Source organism: Pipistrellus hanaki (genome assembly GCF_964339955.1).
Source record: "Pipistrellus hanaki genome assembly, chromosome: 9".
Lineage (NCBI taxonomy): Eukaryota > Metazoa > Chordata > Mammalia > Chiroptera > Vespertilionidae > Pipistrellus > Pipistrellus hanaki.
Genome location: NC_140511.1, coordinates 44,375,064 through 44,390,884, shown reverse-complemented (window position 1 = coordinate 44,390,884; position 15,821 = coordinate 44,375,064). Strand labels below are relative to the sequence as shown.

The 15,821-nt window shown below is 44.0% G+C and overlaps 2 protein-coding genes across 9 annotated transcripts in view; both read right to left on the bottom strand.

Moving 5' to 3' along the window:
- Window positions 1-10,639, bottom strand: part of RRM1 (ribonucleotide reductase catalytic subunit M1) — a 42,932-nt gene extending 32,293 nt beyond the window's left edge. Inside the window, exons 1-2 of the mRNA XM_084894181.1 lie at window positions 10,359-10,639; window positions 2,535-2,623 (exon numbers count right to left, since the gene is read on the bottom strand). Of these exons, the coding sequence (XP_084750307.1) occupies window positions 2,535-2,623; window positions 10,359-10,377 (108 nt within the window). The 5' untranslated portion in view covers window positions 10,378-10,639. The remainder of the gene's footprint in view (window positions 1-2,534; window positions 2,624-10,358) is intronic.
- A 3,112-nt stretch (window positions 10,640-13,751) lies between these two features.
- STIM1 (stromal interaction molecule 1) overlaps window positions 13,752-15,821 on the bottom strand; it is a 177,276-nt gene continuing 175,206 nt past the window's right edge. For all 8 annotated transcript variants that reach the window (XR_014795931.1, XM_084894174.1, XM_084894175.1 and 5 more), the window contains one exon: window positions 13,752-15,659. Coding sequence is in view for 6 of the 8 variants with exons in the window: in XM_084894174.1 (XP_084750300.1) it covers window positions 15,146-15,659 (514 nt within the window). In the remaining 2 variants the exon portion in view is untranslated. The remainder of the gene's footprint in view (window positions 15,660-15,821) is intronic.

Below are 15,821 nucleotides of genomic sequence, written 5' to 3'. Positions count from 1 at the left end.
AATAGCCTCACAGGGAAATAGCTAAAAACAGAGCAGTGATTCTTTTTAATTTTTTCTTTTCTTCTCTTTAAATATATTTTTATTGATTTCAGAGAGGAAGGGAGATAAAAACATCAATGGGGAAAGAGAATCATTGATCGGCTGCCTCCAGCACAACCACTACTGGGGATCAAGCCCTCAACCAGACATGTGCCCAGACCAGAAATCTGTGACCTCCTGGTGCATGGGGTGCCGCCCAACCAACCGAGCCACACCAGCCCAGTGATTAAGTATTTCCCCATTTTTAATTCAAATTCTCCCTACGTAATCAGGGTTCCAGCTACATTCTTACCCATTTCCCCCTAAAATCTACCTACACACAAGTACAGGAAAGTAAATGAATCAAACTTTAATCATCCCAATTAGAGATGAAGGTATAAATCAGGATTGGGGCTGAGTCATCAATAATTTAACGCGTACACTTCCTTTAGCACTTCACAAATTATAAAGTGTCTCAATTTTCATAATCTCTGACATTTCATCATCACCTTGTGAAATGGATACCGTTACATGAGAAACCTGAGGTCAGGTTACTTGGACTTGCCCAAGGTAACCATCTAAATCTTCTTTCTCTTGCCAAAACCGGTTTGGCTCAGTGGATAGAGCATTGGCTTACAGACTGAAAGGTCCCGGGTTCGATTCCGGTCAAGGGCATGTACCAGTAGGGGGTGTGCAAGAGGCAGCCGACTGATGATTCTCTCTCATTAATGTTTCTAGCTCTCTATCCCTCTCTCTTCCTCTCTGTGAAAAATTAATAAAATATATTAAAAAAATAAAAAATAGCCGAAACCGGTTTGGATCAATGGATAGAGCGTCGGCTTGGGGACAAAAAGGTTCCGGGTTCGATTCCGGTCAAGGGTATGTACCTTGGTTGCGGGCATATCCCCAGTAGGGGGTGTGCAAGAGGCAGCTGATTGATGACTCTCTCATCAATGTTTCTAACTCTCTATCTCTCTCCCTTCCTCTCTGTACAAAATCAATAAAATATATTTAAAAAAATAAAAATAAAATAAAATAAAATAAAAAAATCTTCTTTCTCATCCCATTTCAGTTTTCAAGACCATATTGTAAGAGGATCCCCTTTCAAAAATACAGTGTAGCCCAACCAGCAGTGGCTCAGTGGTTGAGCATCAACTTATGAACCAGGAGGTCACAAGGTTCCCGGTCAGGGCACATGCCCAGGTCACGAGCTCAATCTCCAGTGCAGGGCATGCAGAAGGCAGCCGATCGATGATTCTCTCTCATCACTGATGTTTCTATCTCTCTTTCCCTTTCCCTTCCTCTCTGAAATCAATAATATACATATACATATATATATATATATATATATATATATATATATATATATATATATATGTATGTGGATACATACATATATAAAAATGCACAAGTTATTACCACACATTATTAAGAAAACAAACACTAAATTATGTATATGTGTTCACTAAATATTTCTGTAAAAAAGCTTAATCTAACAGAAAATATATTGCCCAGCTGATTAAAACATGACGCCCTCAAAAAAAGTGTGTGTCATTATTAGCTTTGGCCATCACCACATTGTCTGTGTCTAATTATCGTCCAGAATTCCTAAAAATAAAATACAATTTGTAATAAAAAACATTTTAAAGTTGTATAAAATTATTTTCTTTTGACCATTTTGGTCAGTTCACTATCATGTGTCTAATTATAGATGTGCCACACACTGTGGATATCACAAGAATAAGATACAGCCCACCTTCAATTCTAGGAGAGGAGAGAGGCATGTAATTAATTTCCATATTATGTGGTCAATGCGATCGGGCCAGCACAAGTGCCATAGAAGTAGAGATAATATACCTAAATAAGGCTGAGGCAACAGGAGTGGGTTTGGAAAAAGGTGTTTTCAAGACTCAATTTCGGGAAGATGATTTGGAAGCCGTGGGGAAGATGCATTTGAAGGGGCAGGATCAGAGGAAGACCAGGAAGAGACTTTAGAGACCACTAGGACAGCAGTGTAGGTGAGGGGTGATGAGGGTCCAGAGTAGAGGAGTTATAGGAGGTAAGAAAAGAAGAATGGCTTGCTTACGAATAGCTTGTTTTCCTTAATTTAAATGTTACCCATAAAACCTACTTTATATTACTTAAATGCATTCTTTCTACATAGGTAACAAAAAAAGCAAATTTCAAACCAGTTTCTACCCAAATGGTCACAATTCCAGAACAAGCTTTATTATAAATAAATAATAAATAAAACAACTGACTCAGGGATGTCTCTAACAAAATGTCAATGTCAAGTTTTCCTCTGTTCACTTTTCAGTTTTCTGAAAAGAATTCAGAGCCCAGAACCAAAATTTACACACAAATAATTTGAGCAATGTGTTCACACTGAAACCCAAAACCATAAACAGAATGCCAAACCAAAATATATACGAAGTGAAAGAAAGGCCAGGGACAAGAAACAAGTAGAAAGAATCACAGGAAGCAAGGAACCCAAGATATAAACGATATTTACTTACAGGATCAACAAAGTCCATATTGAGTCCATAACAAAGTTTCTGGATTCGAGATGTAATTTTGTCGAACATGACCCGTTCTTGGCGGCCATCTGAAGAAACCACACAATCCATGTTAGCACTTACTAAGATAACAATGTAAGAGAATCAAATGTAATCAATACATAAACTTTTAAAACTGACCATCACAGAATGCTATTAAAAGATTCAGCCCCCTAGTAGATTTATCAAGATATTATTTTTGTATCTTCAAAGAGTAGGGATTCTATTCTGAAAATATTCTCTTCCCTTCCATTATAAATCAGGTGGATTCTTAAAATAACTTCCCAAATGACTGATCAGTTTCTCCCCTTGTCCTATAGATGGCAGACAGAATCATTCTTTAAAACTTACATCAGCCAAAACCGGTTTGGCTCAGTGGTAGAGCGTTGGTCTGCGGACTGAAAGGTCCCGGGTTCGATTCCGGTCAAGGGCATGTACCTTGGTTGCGGGCACATCCCCGGTAGGGGGTGTGCAAGAGGCAGCTGGTCGATGTTTCTCTCTCATCGACGTTTCTAGCTCTCTATCTCTCTCCCTTCCTTTCTATAAAAAATCAATAAAGTATATAAAAAAAAACTTACATCAGCCGGCACCAGTTTGGCTCAGTGGATAGAGCATCAGCCTGCGGACTGAAAGGTCCCAGGTTTGATTCCGGTCAAGGGCATGTACCTTGTTTGTGGGCACATCCCCAGTAGGGGGTGTGCAAGAGGCAGCTGGTCGATGATTCTCTCTCATCGACGTTTCTAACTCTCTATCCCTCTCTCTGAAAAATCAATAAAATATATTTAAAAATAAAAAAATAAAAAAAATAAAACTTACATCAAAAAGAGGGGGTGGGGGGGGAGCTGAAACCGGTTTGGCTCAGTGGATAGAGCGTCAGCCTGCGGACTGAAAGGTCCCAGGTTCGATTCCGGTCAAGGGCAGGTACCTTGGTTGTGGGCACATCCCCAGTAGATGTGCAAGAGGCAGCTGATAGATGATTCTCTCTCATCGATGTTTCTAGCTCTCTATCCCTCTCTGTAAAAAATCAATAAAATAATTTTTTTTAAAAAGAGAGAAAAAACAAACACATTACATCAAAGTCATGTCATTACTCCCTCCAAATTCCCAATAGTGGTTCATCATCTCCTTCAGAATCAAAGTAAAAATTATTACAATAATGCAGATTCCTAAACCTGCCCTATATACCTTTTCCTCAACTTCACCTCCTACTCTCCCACCTTCCTCACTTGACACTGGCCTCACTGCTATTTCTACTGAGGTCAGGTCTTTGCTCAATGTAAGGTTCTCAAGGAGGCTTTCCCTGATAAGCCTATTTTAAATTTTAATACCCCCAACAGAGCCTTATCCTCCTCCTCCTTCTATGCTTTATTTTTCTCCATAACTCTTATCACATCCTCTACATTTTACAAATGCCTAAAACCAGATATTACCAAGCCCTACTATATATAGGGTATCCCCCATAAATGTACACACTTTAACAGCTGGTTTTTATTACATTTTGAAAAAGAAGTGTATTTTAATAAAACTGCCTTTGTAATTAAAGTGTTTACATTTTTGGGGTACTGCCTGTATGTTTTTTTCCTCTACATACTCACCTTTCTCCTCAACCAAGTTCTTTTAATGCTGCCGGAAATGTGGCAGCAGCAGCTTATCATCAAATGCAGCTTTTCGGATAATTTTTATATTTTTCCGTCCAAACATATCCTTACATTTACGTAACGATCCATTAATTGCCATAAAGGGTGTGGTGTCATAAAGATCTCGTATAAGCTTGATGATTTCTGGAGCAACATGCTGACATAAATCAGAACGCCGTTTTTTTGTTCGTCTTCCGTCCACAAATGTAACGCCTTTTCCATAAGCAGTTATCACATACGGTTATGCTAACTTTCGCAATTTTTCCAATTTCGTGGATAGAAGATTCCTTCTTACTATAGCTCTGAGCAATTGCAATATACGTTTTCCTTCCCTTTAAGTTGAGAACACATTCGCTTTGACAAATATGACTCACAGCATAAATCTTTTTTAAAAATTTTATTTTATTGATTTTTTTTTTACAGAGAGGAAGGGAGAGGGAGGGAGTTAGAAACTTCTATGAGAGAGAAACACTGGGGATGTGCCCAAAACCACCGCACATGCCCTCGACCCAAATCGAACCTGGGACCTTTCAGTCTGGAGACCAGCGCTCTACCACTGAGCCAAACTGGTTTCATATCTATAAGTCATGTCCCACGTAAGAAATGTTAGGCACATTCTTACGTTTCATTACTTGGGGTTCTTGTCCCTCCCTGGAATGTTAGATACATCCTTTTACTTCATGAGATTTTTCTGTTATTTTCATTATAGGTTTCATGATCCAGTAAACTGCCTCACCCAATTCCCGGTGGAATGCCTACCCCAGGCCTACAGATTACTCTGACTGACCTTTACAAGAGACATAAATATCCCCCTCCCCCCCTCTGCTCTGCTGATGCATTTTGGCCTCAGCCCTTCCACTCACAGATGCAACGATAAGTTTATAAATTCTTTACCACTTTTGGTCTCGAATGTTCCACCTTCAGCAACACTAAAAGAGAAAGGTTTTCTTTTCTTTTTTCTTAGGAGCCTTAGGCCACATTTGAGCAACAAGAGCACTAATACAGAGGTCTTTTTCTTCTTTTTAGCTACTTACGGCGTAACAATTTATTTTAGCGAAGGAGAGGGGAAAAGGGAGAACTATTGATCCGTTGCTTACCCTATGCACCGCAAACCCACTATCAGGGGTCTTCAAACTACGGCCCGCGGGCCACATGCAGCCTCCAGGGGAGTCTGATCCTGCCCGCCAGGTTTTTTGGGCAGTGAGCGCAGCCAAGGTGTTACAGTAGGAATTAGTAGTTCATATAGTCCGGCCCTCCAGCTCTCTGAGGGACCGTGATCTGGCCCCCACTTTAAAAAGTTTGAGGACCCCTGCACTACCTGAATATGTGCCCTGACTGGAAATCAAACCCATGCTCCAACCCAGCCTCAAAAGCAAGAGAAAGGAAGACTTTACTATCATGTTTAAGGACAAACATCTTCTGTGGTTCTTGAGGTTTCTCCTATGAAGTTTAATTCACCTTAATGACCTCAGAACGTTGAGCAACCATGATCAGAGTGCTTACGTCTTTATAACATCAAGCTACGCAAAACAAAGTGTTATCACAGCAAAAATTCCTGTAATAGACAAAATGCTAAGTCAAATTTGCAGACGAGACCAGAAACAGGAGGCAATACCCGAGGACAGTCAGCTTAAGATATTAAAGAATCATGGAGTGTCAGTGAGCTCTGTATTTCATGATTTGGCTTGTGTCCAGACTTTATCTAATTCCATCTTTACTTCACCGGGGTGTTTTATTAAGTTACAATAAGATATTAACAAAACCCACCAGTTGCCCTCCTGAATAATTACATTGAAATTGACAAAACTACAGGAGTTAGTCCACTACTCCACTGACATACCAAAAATAAAAAGCACATTAAAACTTGAACGTAAATAAAATAAATCTAAGTATAATTTTTGTATATTAACGAGCCCTGCTGAATGCTACACCGAAAGATTCTACCAAACCATCTGGATCAAATTATGTTCTTGATTAGGTAGGATATAATCAAGAGTAATTCTATTGTCTAAAATAACTGTTCAAGGGAATTTAAAGATTTTTTCTGTTTTGGCAATAGCCCCAGCAATTTCCCTTCAAGTTGTTAACTGTCTAGCTATGTACTTATTTACTGTAAACAAAGGAAAAAGTTTTCCAAATCTGGTATCTTTACTGAGGTAGACAGAGCCGGGTATTCAACATCCTTGACTGTGTAACCAGTTGTACATTTTGACCTGTGAAGGTTTAAAGAAGATGCCCAATATTGAATAATCTTCCTAGACAGAAATTAAGGCAAAAAGGAATTATTATAGTGAGTATTTGGCCTCTGATATTACTTGTGAGACAGAAGAAATCGAAGGAAAGGAATAGAAGGGAAAATTTGTGAGGTAGGAGGGAACTGAAATAAAGGAACTGGGGGGAAAAAAGGAAAAATGAACATGTAGACTATATAGGGCTGGTTAAGTATCTTGGGTTAGTTGTACAAAACAGATGTAGTCTGCTTCACATTCTAGAAATTTTGGTAGAGAAGTAGAGTTAGGTATAAAACAACTTTCTTTAAATGGAAGTCATGAATTCAATATCTTTGAAAGCAGAAACTATGCCTGCCTACTTACCACTGTAACCTCAGTGTCAGAACAATATCCACAGATTTATAAAATAATACAGTGGATTGTAAAGGAGATGAGGGAGGGAAGAGGGATTAAGAACCTGGAATAGAAGAAAAATTATCAGAGTGCAAATGGGTGCTTTAGAAGGTGTTATTTTGCAAACCTTTGTTTCAGTTTTTATACACATGCATGCGTTTACTAAGTCATCATGTAGAATGTAATTTTTACCATGAGTTACAATCAAAAGTTTTGAAAACACTATACTACTAAATTCCAAAGCACACTTTACAACTAAATCAGCTTCATGGCATTGATTCCAGTTTTCAACCTGACCTCCCTAGGTAATATATTCTCCCACAAGAAAAACAGCTTGAGAGCAGATGAAAAAAAAAACTCATCTACTATGCCAATCAGATATCTAACAACCAGAGGCCCAGTGCACGAAATTCATTCACTGGTAGGTACCTAGTGCTGCCAGCTGGCTAGGGACTCCCCCTCCCCGCGCCCCCTTCGGCCACCTGCCAGCACCAGGGCCTCACTCCTGCTCCCTTCCCCTGGCCATTCCACCCTCTTGTCAAACTCTGGGGACAATTTGCATACTACTTTATTACATTATATTGCTTCTATTATATAGGATTTTCATATGGATTATTCCTATGTTCCTGACAACCCTAATATCTCTGAAGGTGGAATTGCCTTCCCCTCTAAATTTCCCTCAAAGTGCTTAGCAATATATCACATTAGCAAATTCAACAAGTACTTACAGCTTGATAACCAGTTGCCCTCCTGAATAATCACACTGAAACTGACAAAACTACAGGAGTTAGTCCACTACTACACTGACATACCAAAAATAAAAAGCACATTAAAACTTGAACGTAAATATAATAAACAAATCTAAGTACAATTTTGTACATTAACAAGACTTGCTGAATGCTACACTGAAAGATTCTACCAAACCATCTGGATCAAATTATGTTCTCTGAGGGAATGAGAAACAAAATAAGCCCTGTCTTTTAGAGCTTGTGTAGGGGAGTACTTTGTAAACTCCAGTATTTGAAAGTGAAGCCCCCAAATTAAAAATTCAATACAAAGGTGTTACCCATGCAGTAATCTACATCACAAGTTTTCCATTCATCTGTTACAGATGTATCATAAGAGCATACTCATCCTTCCATACCTTTTTCTATAGGTCTAAAAAACATGCCTGAGGTCTTTTGGTCTCATCAGCTAAAATGGGAGACTAGGGAAATTCAGAGAAGGTTCTAAAGATTCTAAAAACAGGATGAAGGGCCACCACTGTCCACCTCTCAATCTCTTAACTACAGTTAAACCATCTGGCCACAACCAAATCAATCACCTGCTTACAACTGCATTCATTAAATCCTATATTTTCCTTTTTAAAAATCTTCATTCAAGGATGTTTTTATTGATATTAGAGAGAAAGGGGGGGAGTAGGAAAAGAGGGGAGGGAAATGGGCAAGGGAAGAGTGAGAGAGGGGAGAGAGGGGGAGGGGGAGGGAGAGGTTAGAGAAGGAAAGGGAGAGAGAAGCATCCATCAGTTGCCTACCGTAAGTGCCTTAGCAGGAATTGAACCTGCAGCCTTCTGATGTATTGGACAATGCTCCAACTGGGCCACCCCATCACCAGGGCTTCATATATATTTATATATTTTTAAAAAATATATTTTTATTTATTTCAGAGAGAAAGGGAGAGGGAGATATAAACATCAATGAGAAAGAATCATCGACTGGCTACCTCTTGCACGACCTCTGGTAGGGGGCGGAGCCCACAACCAGGGCATAGGCCCTGGCCGGGAATAGAACCCTTGACCTCTTGGTTCACAGGTCCACGCTCAACCACTGAGCCAAGCCAGCGGGGCAGGCATCCTATATTTTAAGATAATTATTCTCCCCACTGGCCCGTGCGGCTTGATTGGTTGAGGCACGGAGAGGCACCAGCTGGATTCCCAGTCAGGGTACATGGCGGGGTTACCGGCTGATTCCAGTAAGGGGTGTGCAAGAGGCATCCAATTAATGTTTCTCTCTCTCCCTTCTTTTCTCTCTAAAAAAAATAAAATCCATAAAATAAAATGCATTCTCATTCAATCTTTGAGCATTTCTTCATGGCAGGTCCAGTGCTAGTGTGGGCATAAAGCCCCATCTTTGAAACTCAGAACCTAGTGGATAAAACAAACACCCAGTCAGCCAGCTAGTATTTACGGAGCGCCTACTATTGTAAAAGGACTTTTAGCATCGGTCGATTCACCTCAACACCTGTTCCTATCTGCCTGCTATGGTTCTCTGTGAGAGGTACATTTTGCTCTTGTTTTCCCAACCTGAAATTTAACAAACCCTTCCCAAAGCAGGGAAGGCCCTCAGCGTCCCGCAGCCAAGCAGCAGGCAGGCCCAGGCGCAGCAGCACGTCCGACGGGAAGCGGCTGTGGAGGAGGAACAGTCTGTCCCGGGCTCCCTGGCCCCCTAATCTGGTTCAGTTTCTCATGGGGGGAAGGACAAAGGACAGCTGGTCACCACCCCAAACTCCTCTGGGGCTAACCGTGGCACAAATGGCACCACCCCATCCAAATCCAGGGTCTGTCTGTCTGAGATCCGGTTCAGTTCAAGGCATCCGCGTCCGCCCTCCCTCACCTTTTCTATAGGTCCGCCCTCCCTCACCTTTTCTATAGGTCCGCCCTCCCTCACCTTTTCTATAGGTCCGCCCTCCCTCACCTTTTCTATAGGTCCGCCCTCCCTCACCTTTTCTATAGGTCCGCCCTCCCTCACCTTTTCTATAGGTCCGCCCTCCCTCACCTTTTCTATAGGTCCGCCCTCCCTCACCTTTTCTATAGGTCCGCCCTCCCTCACCTTTTCTATAGGTCCGCCCTCCCTCACCTTTTCTATAGGTCCGCCCTCCCTCACCTTTTCTGTAGGTCCGCCCTCCCTCACCTTTTCTGTAGGTCCGAGAGCTGATAGGTGCCCTCGCGGGGTACAAAGTCCCCGCCCCCCCGTATCCCCACCCCCACGGCCTAGGACCACCCACTATTTTCAAATAAAAGTCGGGTTCCAACCTTGGCCTCACCATCAACTAAATGGGAGGCTTTGCATCCGTCACCGGACTCCTTTCTCTTTTTTCTTTTCTCTAATATATTTTATTGATTTTTCACGGAGAGGAAAGGAGGGGAGTTAGAAACATCAATGAGAGAGAAACATCCATCAGCTGCCTCCTGCACACCCCCACATTGGGAATGTGCCCGCAACCAAGGTACATGGCCTTGACCAGAATCGAACCTGGGACCTCTCAGTCCGCAGGCCGACGCTCTCTCCACTGGGCTAAAGCGGGTTTCGGCAGTTTCTTCCTCTACAAAATGGAGCTGATAATCCCCGCAGGAGCTCGCGGGGAGGAAAACGCTGCCTGGAAAATGCCGGGCGCGCACAGGAACCCCTCGGGAGAGGAGAAGGGGTTCCTCTTTTGAAACGCGGCTGGGTGACCGCGCGGGCGGGGCAGGGCGGGAAGCCGCGGAGACGGGCGGGCGCGGCCAACTGCCCTCTCCGGCCCCTCACCTCGCTTGATCACATGCATCGCAGCTGGTGGCAGAGGCGCTGTGGGTCCGGAAGGTGGCGAAGTGCGAAGAGTCGACCTCCAGGAGCTGCACAAGTGGCGCGAGTGGAGTGGGCCCACGGAGCGCTTTTCCTCCGCAGAGCACGTCCCGCTGCAGAGAGGAGGCAATCCGAATCTCCTTCCCGCCACGCGTGACGCAAAAGCGACGCTACGCGGCTCGTCCGACGCTCCTACGCAGCCCGCGCCCGACGAGGGCAGGACTAGCCTTACACAAAGTCAGCCTTTCCCATTAGCCACAAGGTTGAAAGTGGGCGGGGCCCACAAGCGGCGGCTGTAGGACACGCCCGGCGGGAGCGCGGCTCTCCGGCCACGTGGTAAGCATGGGCGGAGTCCCGCAGACCGCACGGCTCCTGCAGCTGCTTCGGGTGTGGAGTCGACAATGATCTCTCGCCGCCATGGTGGGTGTGGGCAAAGCCTCAGCCGAGCCTGGGAGGGGACCTAGCACTCAGAGCCCGCCAGATCCGGCGCCCTCCGCTCTCGTCAAGGCGTCCCTCGCAGAAGTCAAGACAGTTCAAGTATTTTGAAATAATCAAAAACATTTTTTTTTATCTTGACTATACTATTTTGGTAACACGAGACGGCCGGCTGATAGCTATAGCCCGGGATCCGTAGCCGGAGGGATCCGGGCTGTGAGGCCAGCAGAAAGCCCCGCACTGCTCCGTCTGGTTGGAAAAGAGCCTTGCTAGGCGAGCATTTTGCCCTGACGTTTTGAGAAAGGACAAGGTCCATTTGCTTTTAGAGTTCTTCAGGGGACGGTGGTAGAGACTGGGCCAGCCATAACGTCCTTGTGGGGGTAGAATAGGCATGGCTTGGTGGCTGATGTAGAAGCTGGTGATTGGGGCGACACAAACTGATTTTTATGAAAACTAATGTGGCGTTCCATCCCTAAAATCTTGCATTGACTTTGGTAGGGGCAGAAATAGAATAGTGGGGACTGGCTGTAACTACAGGAAGTATTAATCGTGCTCTGTTAATTGTGACTGTTCTGTTCGGATTAGAGAAAGCACATTCTAACCTGGCTGACCAGGGAGCTAACAGTCGGAATGCAGTCCATCCTCCTTTCCTGAGTGCTGCCTATCATGGAAAGATTTACCACCTCAGAGGCACCCACCCTTTGCACACCCCCAGTCCCTATTGTCAGTAATCTGATCCCAGAAGTGCCTGGAGGCACCAGCCCTGATGGCCGGTAATCTGTAAAGATGATTACCTTCCTACTTTCCCATGCCTGAAATTCTTTCTTACTTTCCCCCCATAACCTTTGTCCTTCTACCCAATATAAGCAGCTGGGAGGGGCAGAGCAGATTTTTGTGGATGACCTGCTGGCTGCTCTCCCGCACTGCCGGCATTATTGGAATAAATGCTCATATATGATTCAACCCTGTCCCTGCTTAAGTAGTGACGGGCAGCCCAGACCCATTGGTTGTCTTTGTGTGTGTGTTTTTAAATGTATTATTTGTAGTCTTATAGTAATAATTCTTTGGCAGTATCCTCCAGGTGCACCTCAATCTCCCTACAAAATAAATTTTTAATGTGAAATACTAGTTTTTTTTCAGTTACAGTTTATATTCAATGTTGTTTTGTATTAGTTTCAGGTGTACAGCATAGTAGTTAGATAATCACATACTTTAGGTGATCCTCATGATATTTCCAGTACCATCTGGCACCATACACAGTTTTTATAATACTAGAGGCCCAGTGCACGAAACAGCTGCCAGCCAGGGCATTCAGTCCACACCGCATGCTGGTGGTCAGTGCACGTCCTAGTGAGTGATTGAACTCCTGAAGGGACACTTTGCATATTAGGCTTTTATATAGAGAGATTAGTGACTGTATTTCTTATGCTGTATTTTACATCCCCATGACTTTTGTAGCTACCAATTGTACTTCTTAATCCCTTCACTTTTTCCACCCAACCTCCCAAGCCCCCTCCCCTCTGGAAAACATCAGTCTGTTCTCTGTATCAATAAATCTGTTTTGTTTGTACTGTTCTTTAGATGCCTCATATAAGTGCAATATGGTATTTATTTATGACTAACTTATTTCACTTAGCATAATACTCTCTAGATCATCCATGCTGTTGCAAATTGTAAGCTTTCTTTTTTGTGGCTGAATAATATTCCATTGTATATATGCACCACTACTTTTTTATTTACTTGTCTAACGATAGACACTTGAGTGGCTTCCATATCTTGGCTATAGTAAATAACACTGCAATAACACTGAGCATAGGGGTGCATATATTCATTTGAATTAGTGTTTTAGGTTTACATATATATATATATATATATATATATATATATATATATATGTATACACACACACACACACACACACACACACACACACACCAAGAAGTGGAATCTCTGGGTCATAAGGCAGTTTCACTTTTAATTTTTTGAGGACCCTCCGTACTGTTTCCCCACCAACTGTGCACAAGGGTTCCCTTTTCTCTACATCCTTGCCAACACTTGTTTGTTGATCTGTGAAATAATTCTAAGTCATTGGTCACAGGTTAGATGGGGTCAAGATGGCCCAGAGAGCTGTGTGTGTGAGCGTGTGATTTTTTTTTTTTTTACGGTGGCTGGCTGTCTAAAGTAATTTTTACAATATGTTTAATAATCAGTGCTTTAAAAGCAGTGGTTTCCTACAAAGTGGATATTAAGGTCTAAGCCTGGAGTGTGAAGTGAGTGAAGTCTGGTCTGGGGAGCCCCGGGCAGTGCGTGGACACACAGGCTGGTGGCAGGAGCCAGGCCGCCCTCAGGAGACAGGACCCACTGCGGCTGTGCGGCCTGCCTTTTCATTTCAGTTCATTTCTAATGGGATACAGTACTTTTTAAATAAGGAGCCATATTTTTAAGTTTGAGAAACGAATGTGATTTCTAATTGTATCAGACAATGTTTTAAAGCTATAAGAAAGTTTATAATTTCTACATTTTGTTTTTCATTTATTGTAACTGTTCTTTTATCTATTAAATTGTATGTGGATGTGGAAGTTCTGTTTCTCCTCTTAGCATTTGTTTCTATAACCAGAAATAAAGTTATATATTAAAGAAATGAAAAAAAAAAAAAAAGATGGGGTTGCCAGATTTAGCAAATAAAAATCATGTGTACCAAAGTGTTGCATGGGACATAATTATACTCAAATCATCATGCTTATCTGAAATTCAAATTTAACTGGGTGTCCTGTATTTCATCTGGTAATTCTACCCAGAGACCTTTTGGGTCTGTGTATTAGTTTCATTTTCTCTTGACAGAGCAGAAATAGTCTCTTCTTCATCCTGTCTGCTACGCCACAAAGAGCACAGACAACACCATAAGATCAAAGCCAGCAAAGGTTAAAATCTCCTACATGCTTTATTGGACTTCAAAGAGTCTTATGAAATAACACAGAAAAACCCATGTGAGGGTGTCCAGGGGGTACAAGGCAGTCTGCAGCCTACCCCCCTCCTAAGACCAGCCCCAGGTGCCCTCACCCCAGGCCCAAAATAGGATCCCAGAGTACAGGCATGTCAAGGAGTGAGGCAGAGGGAAAATATCTTCATAGCCATAGCAAAAATAGGTGGGGAAGAGAGTTGTATAGAGGGTGGGGAAGGGTGAGAGGAAGTGGTTATGTAGCCACCTTCACCTACACCATCTTCCTTAGCCACACCCTTCCCTAAATCTGCTGTGTCCTTTCTGAGCCTTTGGCCCAGGGTATGCAGTAACGTGAAAATGGTGCTGATAAGGGGAGTGTGTGGTGCAGGCACTTGGGAAATTCAGGATTTTTCTTTTTTTAAGTTTTAAACTGTCTTTTGGTTCAAATGCAACATCCTGCCCAACAGCTCCAGGGCCCCATTAGAGACCTGTGTCATGGCTGCGGCTCCCATGGCCAGGGGAGCCATGTGCTGATTGCCAGGAGTCTGATGCTTGGGGAGCATTTGGGCAGCACCTTACAGACAAACCCTCCTACAGTGTGGGGGAGCAGGGATAAGAGAAAGGCAGGTGTGGATGAGAGAAGAAAGGAAAGGTGACTGCCTTGTGGCCCGCAACTCTAGCATCTACTCCTCCAACTAAGCAGTCTCTCCCAATCTATCCCTTAGTGTGGCCTCTCGTTAATAATTCTCTAGCGGCTTGTTCTCTGGGAATTGGTTTCAGTCCCCCATGGACTCCTGGAGGCCTGAGTGAGCACCAGGCCATGATTTCCTCTGGCTCACCACATTCCCAAAAAACAAACCTCTAAGAGTAGGCCCTAGGACCCAGTTGGGGGCAAAAAGAACCATCGTAGGTGGAGTGGAATAACTCTGAGGCACAGGTGTCAGAAGTTACCCCTCCTATCTTCCCTCATAGCTGCTAGGGAAAGTTGGGGAGTGGTGGGAGGGAAGGGACTGAAAGCAGGAGACAGAGAAAAACAAGAAACCAAACCTCAAAACTGGGACAGCAGAGACAGAAGCTGGACCTCAGAGGTGGAGCTGGTAGCTGAGGGGACAGCAACTAAGACATGCACTGAAGTGGAGAGGGAGTGATAGCAGCAGCCCATAGTTGGAGGGAGGCAGGGCAGGCAGGCCATGGTGGTCAGTTAATAAATAATGTTGAAGGACCCAAGGATGAGGGGGGCAGGTATCTACAGTGCCCAGGCCCCTGCCAACCCCTCCCCGCCCCACTTTAGGGGCCAGTATCTTAGAAGGCAGGAAAGGGGAGGCAGAAGACCAGGGAAAGATAAGGGGTCCTGCCACTGCCACCCTCATTCTGCCTACTTCTTAGGTTTCTTAAATATTTTGAGGGGAAACTTCTTCCGGCCTGGGCTGGAGTCTGCCTCCTCGCCAATAGAGCCATTATCCTCCTCAGCCGCAGCTTTCTTGCCAGCCAGGTGGGGAATTCGTGTATTTCGGCTGGCTTGTGAGGCTCGGCTGTCCCCGACTAGAGATGACATGTCTGGGTCTGGGGAACTGGGGCTGTGAGAATGGGAAGAATCCAAAGGTGGAGAGCCGCCAGGTGGGGCTGAGGGGCTCAGCTCCATCAGGCTGTGGGCCTTGTCCAGCCCGTGGTTCAGCGCCAGTAGAGCCTTCTTGGCCAGGGCAGGGCTATCAGGCAGCTTCTCCATCGCAGACCCTGGGTGGACCCCCTCGATCATCCGGTGGCTGCCGTTGGAAGTCAGGGCACTGAGAGCCTCATCTGCAGCACGGGCCATCTGAGGAGGCTTGGGGGCCATTCGCTGGCGGTCACTCATATGGAGGGAGGACTCCGAATCGGAATGGGTCAAATCCCTGAAAGACAGGACAAAGGGGGAAAAAGGAACGCATACAGGACAGAGGAGAGAGAGACAACATGAAAAGACAGTACAGGGTATGAAAATGGGGGTAAAGAGAGCAGCCAGAGAAATAAAAATAGGATGAAAGGGCATAGTGGGAAAGAGAAGGATGGGAAAC